The sequence below is a fragment of the Lactuca sativa genome, chromosome 5 (assembly GCF_002870075.4).
Source record: "Lactuca sativa cultivar Salinas chromosome 5, Lsat_Salinas_v11, whole genome shotgun sequence".
Classification (NCBI taxonomy): Eukaryota; Viridiplantae; Streptophyta; class Magnoliopsida; order Asterales; family Asteraceae; genus Lactuca; species Lactuca sativa.
In genome coordinates this window covers 183,566,906-183,580,380 of record NC_056627.2, presented here as the reverse complement: position 1 = coordinate 183,580,380, position 13,475 = coordinate 183,566,906, and the positions used below count along the sequence as shown (strand labels likewise).

The 13,475-nt window shown below is 33.4% G+C and overlaps 1 protein-coding gene across 1 annotated transcript; it reads right to left on the bottom strand.

Moving 5' to 3' along the window:
* Positions 1 to 9,624: 9,624 nt before the first annotated feature.
* LOC111897227 (1-aminocyclopropane-1-carboxylate oxidase homolog 1) lies at positions 9,625 to 11,833 on the bottom strand. The gene is made up of 3 exons (XM_023893187.2): positions 11,243 to 11,833; positions 10,293 to 10,614; positions 9,625 to 10,084 (listed from the first exon to the last, which is right to left on the bottom strand). The coding sequence occupies exons 1-3, from the start codon at positions 11,767 to 11,769 to the stop codon at positions 9,833 to 9,835; spliced, it is 1,101 nt and encodes a 366-aa protein (XP_023748955.1). The 5' UTR covers positions 11,770 to 11,833; the 3' UTR covers positions 9,625 to 9,832.
* Between the last annotated feature and the right edge of the window lie 1,642 nt (positions 11,834 to 13,475).

Below are 13,475 nucleotides of genomic sequence, written 5' to 3'. Positions count from 1 at the left end.
AATCTGTAATATGAAGAATAGTCTAGAATATGAAGAACATCTCGGTCTATAATGTTTATAGCAATCAAGAACGTTGTTCCATCCAACATTTATTTTTGAAATTGACTAACTTGCTCAATATTTAACATGACGGTTCCTTCGATACTTCTCTTACTTTGTTGTGCAAACCTACTATTTGTGCCGATATTCTAGGTAAGCTAAAGCACCGACTGACATGGCTACATTCCGACAGACATGCCTTGTTAGGTGGCTCCATATTCATGTGGGTGTATAATTATGTTTTTTTTGCAAGGAACTCATCATAAACCCTTGAACTGAAGTATAAAAAATGTTTCTTGAGATCAAGGATTACGAATTGACGTTTGGGATGAAGGAATTTTGTCTTGAAACCAAGTTCCATTTTGGTATGTATTTCCCAGCTTTGGATTCTATTTACGACCTCCAATTATGTGTGTTTCATATGGTTGTTCTAAGAGACTCGGAAAGTTTGGAAGATATAAAGAGATTATTTGAAAATTATCTTGATAATTTATCTGACAAGGATGCGGTCCGAATTTGAGGACTTAACACGAAGGAGTAGTTCTTAGGGTAGGTATCCAACTTTGAGGACTTAACATGTATCATCTCCTTTGCCATATATATATATATATATATATATATATATATATATATATATATATATATATATATATATATATATATATATATATATATATATATAAGTAGGTTCAAATGTTTTTCACATCTATTGTGTGCTAGAATGCACCAATAGGAATTTAGTATTAATTATATGTATATTAAATGTTATCCATACTTATAACTTATTTTTATGGAAACTAATTAAGTTAGTCATTAATGTCAACAATAATATTCTTTCAGAATGAATTCATATCTAGAAAAAATAAAAGTGTATTCCAGTAGAATAAGAGTGTATTCTAGTAGAATACACTCTCATTCTTCATATTTCATGCAACTTTATTATATTTTAAGTGACTGAGTCATGAAATAAAATATTAACTCATATATAAAAACCTAGATACGAATTCATTCTGAAAGAATGTTATTGCTGACATTAATGACGGATTTAATTAGTTTCTATAAAAAGAGAATTATAATTATGGATATCATCTAATATACATATAATTATGGAAATCATTTAATATCTATATTTATTTAATTAAATAATTATTTAATTTACTAAATTCCTATTGGTGCATTCTAGCACACAATAAATGTAAGAAACAAAATAACCTAGCCCTATATATATATATATATATATATATATATATATATATATATATACTTTGTAATTATTTTGATGTTAATAATGTTTTACTGTGCGGTAACATAGATATCCTAAGGGCATGATAGTATGGGAGCAGTTGTATGGTAATCTAAAGATGGTAATTACCAAAGTTTATGAACTTTTTCATCCCGTCAAAGTAAAGAAACTAAACAAAAAAATTCCATACATCCTAAGCGGGTTTATATACACTTTCAAGGTAAAATAAACTTTATTTATAATTTATCTTTTTAACATTTTCTATTAGCTAATATCGTGATACATGAATTTGATAGATCTGGATTTTCGAGACATTTCCGGTTAGCAGTGTATTTGGGTATGAGAAACTTATAAGAATATCCTTCCATATTTGGGTTATGATCCAACATTTCAACCGAATGAGATGTAATAGCACTAACATGAAGAATGTTTTTTTCCTCACACCCTGTAAGTCCCCAAATCTGGAACCAACTAGTGATCAAATACAAGAACAAGCAATAATCAATAAGAACAAGAAGGAGTAGAAGCAAGAATGATCCAAATTGCACACATTTCTATTGAACCGCAAATGTCTAATACAATGGACACACACACAAACACATAACCAAACACTACTTCTGACAACACTGACACTATTTATAGGGAACATGAACCGTAACGAGTTCACAGCCGCAAACAGACTAGTAACTGCAAACACCAGTTGAACCGAAAACACCCTGTTTTTGGTTCACTCAACTGTAAATCCTATAAACACCCAAATAAAGATTAACAAGACTCATACAAATGAATGCCTAGCCCAAAACAACAAAAATATGACCTAACAGTCTCCTTCTTGGTTTGAGGCTAGCATAAGCTCAATCCTTCTCAATGGTAAGCACATCTGACCTTCCCATTGCTCCCAACCACATTTTCTTGCTAATACTCTTTGCGACCGTTCCTGTGAATTCTTTAGCAGCAGACTCTAGAATTTCAGTCTTAACCACAATCTGATGTCGAGCTAGAGTATGAATGTCACGTTCACCAAATTGCAAAAGATCCCTTGCCTCAACTAGTCGGAAAATGTCGGTTGGAAATTTGATGACTGTAGTGGTTGTAGCTTTATCATAAACGCAAAATTCCATATTGTCTAGAGATCCATCATAAAAATGCTTAGCAATAGGAATATGTGTCATCTACGTTGTAGGAGGCCACATCACGATCTTGAAGCTCTTGTTGGTCTTAGGGTCTAAAACATCTTTGGCTCTTTTCACGAAGGATTCGACTGTCTTCATTCCATCGAATTTCCTCTTTACTTGATTTTCTAAGAAGAGTTTGAAATCCGTTCCTCGTGGATCATTAGATGTGTTTGAAAATGGAGCATCGACAAGTTCAATGAGGTCCACCTTTGTCCACGAATAAAAGTCATTTATGTGCCTGTAATACTCTACGTTTCTGCTCTTGCGCTTTACCAACCATCAATTTAATTTGTCAAGAAAACCCCACATTAGAATTTCTGACCGGTCACCATACTTATCTATGAACCTCTTCTTTCCAAGCTCAGAAACATGTATCTTCAGAAAAGAGGGGGAAGTGGATCTTCATGAAAAATTCAGATCAAAATGTTTGTGGAGGCCAGCCCTAAAATATCTCACTAGTACTAAAAAGGAAAGATTTGCTTAACTTAATCTATGTAACCGTTAGATTCTCTATAATCACAAGAACCACAATCATCCTAACCACTTACCAACTAACACCATTCTCACCATCCGTTTAATATACTAGTGAATCCTACATCACTACTAGAAAAAGAGCCTTTTATGACGCGCAAACCACGACACTCATTGATTTATGTTACGCTAAAAAGAGTGAAGTTAAAAAAGTGTCATCTCTTTAAAAAATTTATGGATTTAGGTCACGAATTATTGTGTGCCCTTAAATTAGTGTCTCATGTAAAAATATAAAAAACATGGAGGGCACTTGTGCGTTCTCTGTGAATGTCACTTTATATTTTTTTTAAGAAACGCGCGTCTCCGAGGGAAATTGAAATCCCAAATTTTTTAAACCCCCACCTTCTTCTTCCTCATCTCCACCCCTCACCCACATCCACTGCCTCCAATCGTCGTTGCCTCTTCTAGCCTCAAACTGCAGCGATGCACCTTCCTTCTCGAAGAATGCTTCATTTACCACCATCGTCCGATTATGTGAGCCCAAGGAATTAACGGAGACGAAGAAGATTATGGATCAATCGTTTCACATCATGTTTAAGGTTAAGGGTTTGAGATTTCTTCCAAATCGACCCTCACACTAAATGGTTTGATCTCCTCTTTTTTTTTAACTTGTTCCCTCTACTGATGCCTCCACCTTCTACCATCGATGTTGATCTTTGAATTAGCAACAAGAAGCCCTAGGGCCTCCGCCTTCACCCACCTGCAGCGCCTCCAACATTTATTCATTCAATCTTATACCTCTCTCTACTCCTCACTTTCTCTCTATCTCCCTCTATCTCCCTCTAACCTAAAAGTTTCAAAATGGGAAAACGCTCCTTCATCTTATCCTTAAACTCATCCCCCTCAACCAACTGATTTGTATATAACCACACAATCACCTCATCAATCGCATCCTCAATCTTCTTATCAACCGGAGTCAACTTCTCACCAAGCTTCTCATCTTTCGTTGTGTTCCTCATGTTATACATATAATTCTCTAAAGCATTCTTCACCTCCAACTTCTTCTTGGGCTCCTCATCTCTAGACTCGTACTTCCCAGCTTCCTGAACCATCTTCTCAATCTTATCCTTTGAAGGTCTCCCCTTGTCATTAGTAATTTTAATATTGTTCTTTTGCCCTGTACCTTGCAATATTATCTTTCAAGAAGACCCTTCACATGCTTTCCCAAATTGGAACGATACCAGATGTAAGTTTGGACACGAAAAGCCGTCGTCGTCCCCCTTCCATCGATACTACTTCATTATTTCATCTTGCGTTGTGTTCCTCATGATTGATTAGTTTTTGTTAGAAAATGTCATTTGGTTTCCTTTCCTGTATTTATTTCTCATTTTTTTGGTTCTGTGAGAATTGAAAGGCCATGTATTCTGATCAACATAATGTGCACATTATGTGTTTGTTAAAATGTCTAAACCAAATTTTAAGCTTTAGTAGACCACTTAACGTATCGCATCAGCCATGATACATTTCTTGTCTGCAACCAAAGATGTAATATGGATTCTTATGATTTTAATTATATATATATATATATATATATATATATATATATATATATATATATATATATATATATATATATATATCAAATTAGATGTATTTTAGACTTTTTGTTATTGTCAGGCTGTTGTAATATGGTTGCTGTTAGTCTATAAAGGGTTGTTTTATTTTATATGGCACTGACTTAATAAGCTTATTTGACTCAGGAGTAGCACTTGAAACACTTTCTGGAATTATTACTTTGACTTATTCTAAACTTGATGGCAATCTGGTAATTTAATTTCACATTCTGCTTTATATCTGATATCAACTGTTGCTACTCTGCATAAGTGCAAACCAATCTTGAAGCTAATACCAAGTTTATTCCCTTGGTTTAAAATGTTGTGGCATTTATAAATTTTTATAAACTTTTACAATTGTATTTGTACATTGAAGAATTTGACAAATTTCAGCTGCTTGTGCCTTTTTCTTAACTTTCTTGTTTGCTGGACATATTATTGCATTAAGGATCTTATCTGTTCTAATTATCCTTTTCTTTTTGCAGATTAAGGCACTGAAAAAGCATGTTGTGAAGCTATTTGAAAATTTAGATAAATATGGTTAGTGCATGAATTATATTCTAACATGGGAGATATCATTATTTTTTATACATGCTTCCTGTTTTTATATAATTTTGTAGATGATGGGGCCAATTTCTTTGATGATCAACATCAAGGTCCTGTTTTAGCCACCTCATCAGTTGGTCGTGGGCTGACAACTTTCACTTCCGCTTCCGGAAGTTTTAATATATGACACAATCTTATTATGTTTCTAGACACCTTTTGTATTTCCTATGCTCATAATTTTAAATTTTATAATTCTTTTTATTTGATATTTGCAGATACTAGGGGACAAGATATTGGGTTTGGCAAGATTTTTTCTTGGGATTGGAATCCCTGGCAATAGCAAGGATTTATATCACCAAATTGATGCTTTAGACTGCTTAGATCAAAACAGGAAAGTGAATAACATTCTATCTTAAGTCTTAACACATTTATTCTTGAATCTATTGACATTTTTGTTTTTTATTTTTCGTTTAGGGAATTAGTTCCTCTCATTTTATCACTTCCAGCTAGTGTCCTTTCATTTACCAGCCAAGACAAACTTAAGGTGTGTTGATTCATTTGGTGACCTATTTCATTACATTTCATGTTTCAAAATTGTCAAATTATAGACCGCAGATTCTTTTTCCTACATTTCAATCACTAATATAGAATTTTATAAATGATTTCTATTTAGAATTTAGGTTCTAGCTTGTCACTTATCCTATAGCTTTTGCTTACAGGTCAAAGTGATCACTTTACTGGGATCTACATCTACCACACCTCCTTTATCGGTAAAACTCATGCAAGTTTTCACCTATGGATCAAAGACGCATCAATAGTTAACCAGGTACACCATGAAAATATTTTCTTACATTTCTGGTGCAGTTATGTATTGTTTTATGCATGGTTTTTAAATATTTTATAATCTTTACTTGTCTATTTTCAGGAACTCAAATTTGACACTAAAGAAGAGGTCCACACCCTAGATGCTTTTCCAGCAGGTTTTCATATTGGGAAGTATATTTTTGCTTTCGAGGTAATTCTTATTGTGTAACAAACATATCCATAATTACTTATTTGCCTTATTATATTAAGTTATTAACAAAGCACCTCTAAACCTGAATGTATCATTGCATGTTTGGGAGATTTCGAAATTTGAAAAAGGGGTGTTTGTGTGATTGAGATTGTTGGAAGACAGTTTAGGTACATATTCAGTTCCTTCTGGTCCCATTGAGAAAAACAAGGTTTTCTCCATTAATCCATTAAGATGTCTTGTTTCAATTTTCCCATCACAAGGGGTTCTGGTCCATCTTCAAATCGTTACAATTCTGCAAGCTGATAGCAATCATGAATTATTCCAACGTGTGGTTTTTGTTTACAATCTACTAAGGAGAAAGATCACACAACTTGATGATGCAAAAGGGGTAATCTCGGGAATCTCAAGACGGGCAGATTTATGGTCAGGTACAATCTTGATGAATAAAGGTGCCCGAGTGAATACAAAAAGACGGGTCGGACCCGTACCCGGTGTCGATATTGGTAATGTTTTCTTTTTCTGAATGGAGCTCTGTTTGGTGGGATTACATTCTCCAATCATGGCAGGGGTAGATTACTTAAGTTATTGTATGTGAGAAGATGGTTGTAGTTCTCACATATAATAACATGTTTATAATTGAGCATTTCAACACACCACATGTATCAGTATTAGTATTTCTAAGGTGCATTTCCATTTCATATATAACATCCAAATATTTATCCATGCCAAAAGGATTATGGAACCAACTATCTATACCTCATAGACATCAATAATTTCTTCAGGGGTGGTACCAATAAAGAGATCATTGAATGAGGGATCAATAGAAATGGTCTGGACAGAATGACATAATAGCGGTAAGCCTGGTGGGCAAAAAAAACTTGCTTCTTTTACTAGGGTTTTATCAACATTTCAGGCAAGTCAAATTTGTACTTTTTGTAAAATTTAATATGATCATATCAATTATTTACGAAATTCAAAAAGAAAAAAGACAAAAAAAGTATCCTAGTTGCTGACTTTTTTGTTTTATGTAGGCTTAATTTGGTGCTAATGCTATGATTGATGATCGGGAAGAGAATTTGGCTATGATTACTGCTAACAAGACCAAAGATGTTGAATTGGTGCTTATTCATCTCGAAGATTGTTTATGGAAGGAAACAAGTAATCTAAGTTTCGTAATTCCATTAAGTAATAAAAAAATAAAAAATAAAAAAGAATATTCATGTTTGGTTATGAGGTTGTGAATGTGGACAGATGACAAGTAGTTTACATCATTTTTAAGATGTTGGACTCGACTAATTGGTCATCCGGTAAGCCTAATTATATGTGATCAAGAGATTGACAATATATCACTTACCTATTGTGAATATGGTGCAACTGCTCTATTATATTATACACTTTGACATCAACAATTCAGAAACTTTAGGTAAATCTCCCATTGGATATTTAACTTTTGGTATAAGCGGTTTGTTAACTAATAGGGTGTCATGTAACATGATGTTAATTTCACCATGATTTAAGGCTTAATTTGATTAATGTAATGATAAATCTGATTTACAGGGGAATTTACATGTTAGTACTGTATATGGAGGTGAAGAAAGTCTACAACTTATGACAGCGCCTTCCTTGACGCGCATTTGCACGTCGTCTGAGCCTTTTACGACACGCAATGAGCGTCATAAAAGACTGTTTTTCTAGTAGTGCATCATAACCCGTTCCCAATACCCACACACGCTTCCAGCAATCTGCCATTTATGACCAAACTGCCTATATATAATAATGGATTTAGAAACATCATAAGCTCTATTCTTCATCAAATAGTGATCCTTTTATATATGAGATAATCTTCATGGGATAATATTGGTAAGGAAATGCCATGTTCTAGTTTACATATGTATTTCCTTGTTTTGAGCAACAAAGTTATGGGTTGTTCGACAAGCCTCTTACTGGGTCTGGTAAGAGGTTGGGAAGAGGTTAGGTCTGACTTGGTCAAATTCACATAGTTTGATGTCATAAATAAAAGCTTTTGATTTAGTCTTGTAGCTGCTAATATGCCTCTTACAATATCTTATAAGAGGTTGGGTCTTACTTAGTCGGGCCTTAAATCAATCAGAAACTACCAAACAACCTCGAAGACATAAAAACTATATATTTATCATCCTCTAGGGATATAATTCTACTATCCACATCGATATGGGGCATCATGAAATGGTGAGAAACGATGATATTTTTATCATTATTAAGTTCTATCATCATATTAAAAAGATCAAACAATTGTAAAGTCCTTAATGTTAGTAACATCAATATAGTCTACTCTACTATTGAGGTATCCTCTTCCTAAGGATGGGGTGAACATCCTACCATGATGTGTTCAATATGTTTTCATAGCCTCCAATAAAACCCAACTAAATAAATAAATATTTATCGGACAATCAAATCACAAACGTTGGTATCATAAAAGTATAGTTGACAATATATAATGAAAGCGAAGGAATAAGAATCAAGGGTGAGATCAAAGAATCAAAGGCAAAAACAAAGAGTACAAACCATATATACAATTCACGTCTAATTGGTAGCATTTACTTCTCACACTCTACAACTGAATCAATAACCATGATATGATTTAAACTGATACAATTTATGTGTAGTGTCTACTTCAGTGTTGCAAAACTCGACCTACTCGGCCGAGTACTCGGAATCGGCCCTCCACCGAGGCGAGTTATGTTAACTCGGCAAAAAAACTCGGATTAAGTCAAACTCGGTCAAAAATCGGTCAACCTCGGTCAAAACTCGAACAACATCTCTCTAACTCGGGCCTACTCGGTAGTACTCGGTCTTACTCGGTCAGCAAAGTCAAACTCGGCCAACTCGGTCAAAACCGGTCAGAGGGTCAAAAGTGTCATAAAAAGAGAAAAAAATCAAGAATTTCATGATTAATATATATAATACACTTAATGATTTATTATTTAACACACACATGTGATTATTACTAAATATATATCTTAAATTTTCAGTAATTATTCACGAAGTGAGACAACTGTGTGTATTCAGCTTTTATGTATTCACATGTACCTAATTTTGTTATATATTTCAATCAAATTATGATTTTAACTTATGATTTTGACATATATATATAACTTTTCTAAAAACATTTCTACATGAATTACCGAATCCGAGTACTCGCTACTCGGTAGTCAGCCGAGCAAGTACCGAGTAGCGAGTTCTACAACCTTAGTCTACTTAAGTCGGACGATCACCATTTAGGCAGGATCAATGGACTTGAGTCTACTTAAGTTACTAAACTATGTTAGAAACAAAGGGATGAAAAGGGATGTAGAATGTTGCATTGTGAAATGACCAAAAATACCGTCATGTGCATGGCACATGAGGGTTCTTAACTGTAAAAAAAACTTAGAGTTGGCGTGAGGGACCGAAGATGACAATTTAGGTTCAAATAGGAATCATCTTTGCAACAAACGCTAAGTTTGTACCAAAGTTACCAAATGTTTGGACCAAATATGTAACTTACTCTATAAATTGTTGGACTTACATGTTCTCAATATAACACTCTTTTTCAAACGTTATATAATACACATCATATAAATAATATAGAAAGCACTACATTTCCCCCATCTAATAGCCAACCGTGGGAAATTATCTTATCTAATATTTGTAATCTTTATGAAATTATAAAAGGAAAACCCTCTTAACAACGAGTCCCGTACACGATCATTCATAACTTGAAGTAGTCAAGGCCGGATTTGTCAATAGGTTTTGTAAAAAATTTGTTCATGTACTCACTTACCAAGAAATCTTGATATACAGGTGTACTTCCATCAGATTGTAAGGTTAACTCCTTGATTGGTCCATAAATCTTCGGAGGAACAGCAACACCGGTGAAAAAACATGCCATGGAAATCCGTGGACCATTGTGGTTAGCCAACACTCTATGATCAACACTTTTAAACTTGTCGTTCGATACAATCTACACGCAAAAAAGAAGTCGTTACACCAAACAATCTAAAAGAGTAATTCAAAAAAAAAATGTATATGACACCCATGTTTTGGGATCCATTTAGTCTGTTCTATACTTGATTTACATGTCATATTGCCTACGAAGATATGAATCAACTGAGAAGTTGCTGGAATAATAACAAAATACAATGCATGCGAACTAGAAAGGTGAAGAAAACCTGTAGAAAGTCACCGATATTGACCACGAAACCTCCGGCAAGGGGTGGAACGTCAGTCCATTGGTCATGGTGGCGGACTTGAAGGCCGCCAATATTATCTTGAAGGAGAAGAGTGAGAAACGAGGGATCGGTGTGTTTGCTAGATCCGAGGGTTAGCTCCGGTTCTGGGCATGGCGGATAGTAGTGGCATACGAAAGTGCGGCCATGACAACACTCCAAATCTTGGAGGTGGTTGGGCCGGAGTCCGAGGGCTTCTGATAATAGCTCTAATAGAGTACCACCAAATTTTGTCACGTGTTTTATGTATTCAAGCATTGTTTCTCTGAAATAAAACCATATAATAATTAACGCTTTGTCTTTTCTTTTTTTTCAAAATGATATTTAAGAAAGTTTATTTATAATTTATGTATTTTAAGTAATATTTTCTATAATTAATGTTTTTTTGTTATTTGTAACACATTTAATCGGTTAAAATTTCAGTTAAGTTGTTAAATTGTTTTCCATTGCCTAATCTATGATAAAATGTAACCCAAAACAATCAACTTACTAATGTGTGACCTCTATTCTCAATTGGACTAAAACTATGCAATAAAATTAAACAAAAAAATAATATTATTATAATATACATATGAAAGCTTTTATCTATTTTCCACCAAATAAATCCATTTCTAATTTTGCTAAGAAGTTTAATATCACAGGAAAAAAGTCTTAAAATTGCAAAAGTTTTCATGTTCAATAATTTTGATAAAAGTTGGTTGTCATTTTTTGTACCAATTAAATACTAAAAATAACTACAAAATTAGCTTATATTATACCCTTTCAAAAAAGAGTCCACTAATTAAAGATAGATTTTATTCTTGGATTCTAAACTTTGGTGATAGAAAAAGAACCGATTATAATTAGGAAAATAAAGAACATAACCATATATAAAAGGGTAAGAAAAACCATGCCTGCAAATTGAAGGAACTTCATCGGGATTAAGATCATCTAAAATAAACATCGACAAAGTCAACGTATCCCTCCAATTAGCAGCTCGAGATTGATACAGGTCAAGATTACTATCAAATCTCACGTTGTTCATTCGATCTCGTGAATAAAACTTCATCTTGATTTCACTCTCTTGTTCATGAAACATCCGAATACAATCGATCGTTTCATCCAACAAACTTCTAGGGATTTCATGATTAATCACTTGGAAGAAGCCCCATGTTTCTGAAGCCACTCGAATTTGTTCAACGATCTCCTTTCGTCGATCACCTTTTTCACTGCCTGTTAAATCGATAATAGGAATTTGTAAGCTTACCTTGCTGCTATTCAACTCTTCAACTAGTTCATCATGTGGTCGGATGAAAATTCTGGGGATTTTCGTAACTCCTGCGTCAACTAATCCTTTTACACCTGCTTTCGTTTCATCGAAGACCTTCAGTGCATCAGCTCGATCGTATTTTTCAGTGTCTTCATTGCTGAAGATGTCCATCTTTTCAGTTTGGTAATTATGGAACTGATTGAGATGATATGTATACAGAAAAGATTAACTTCATGGATCTCTATAAGTCAACCGTAATATTTATGGGCGTTACGTAAGCTGGTCATGGTCAAATTTTCAGGCACCAAAAACGAGAAAATATTATTCAAATACTGAAGCACTGTGGTGAATGGTGAACGTGTTGTATATACTATTAGAATATTTAGAATAAAATTTTGAGTTAATCACTAAAATGTCATATGCTATCGATCCACATATACAAAAACCAACTTTGAATTAAATCTTGTTCGTGACGACGTATTTTCCGAAATGTTTTTTAATACGTTTCACAAGTTCTGTTTTGATTACTTTACATGATCGGTCCATATGTTGATTGTTTAAATAAAGATTGTAATTTTAACTAAAATCTTGTTCGAGAAGTTAGACATATTTCGCAAAATGTTGCTGATTAATTACATCTTCTATCAATATGGTAGTGTTTATCCATTTATGCACTTTGATATTTCATTGAACTGTTATACTAAAAATAGTTCTAAAAAATTTAGACCGCCAAAAGCAAATATGAACTTTATAAATACTTAGTTACAGGAAAGGAATAATAACTTAAAGGGGTAATATATTTTTTGAACGTTTTTTTTAGGTTTTTTTCACGTAATTTTACGTGGGACAATCATTAATTGAGTGTTCGGGGTTGTTCATGTTTATGGCCATCACAACCTCAGTTGCTTGGTTGCTTAGGTTTTGTATTCTAAACGTCGTAACTTCTTCATACGATCTCAGATTTTTACGATCTTTATATTCACATATTCGTTTTTATTGTGACATCGTAACTGCTTCATATGATCTCGGATTTAACGATTTTTATATCCAAGCGTTTGTATTTGAGTCTACTACAATTTTCGTTTAAATTACTCCCTTTAAAAGTAATATATTTTTACTTACGATCTTTATATACATGAGTTCTTTGTGAATACATGTAAGCATGAACACCCCAAATACCTCATTAATGATTGTCCTATATAGGATGTCGTGAGAAAAAAATAAATAAGTCGTTCATAAGTACTGAATGTGTACAAAAACAGCAAGGACTTATTACAACAAAAAGATATATATTAATGACTAAATGTGCAAAAAAAAATATTAAAAACTAAATATGTATAAAGTGAGAAATATATTATCCTATTAAATCATTTTTTCCAGTTTACCTGAAGTAACCGGTCATAAGGACTGAATGTATATAGTTAAACAAGTTAAAAGGGCAAATATGGACGGAAAAAAAAAACTCGTTAACGAAATGTATACGAATCAAAAAATATATTACTCTTTTAAGTCATTATCCCTTATGGGGAATCCTACATTTCACTGTTTTGCGAACTAAGAGCACATTCTTCTAAACATTAAGGAAAAATGACATGTAATCGGAAGAAAATATTATAATCGTACAAAAAAATACCATTGAACTTTTTGGCATACACGTATTACCAACTATGCAACTATAGTTTTGGTACATGCACCGGCGGACAATAGCGTGTTCATGGGGTAGCCCACGCTTCCCTTCAAACTTTCCGAGTAGTAGTAAAAAAATGATTTTTTTTACATATAGATGCAATCACTAAAAAAATAATTTTGTTATCCTATGTTTTTTAGTCCAAACTTGAATAACATGATCAATTAAATAGACCAACTAAAAAGAGCTT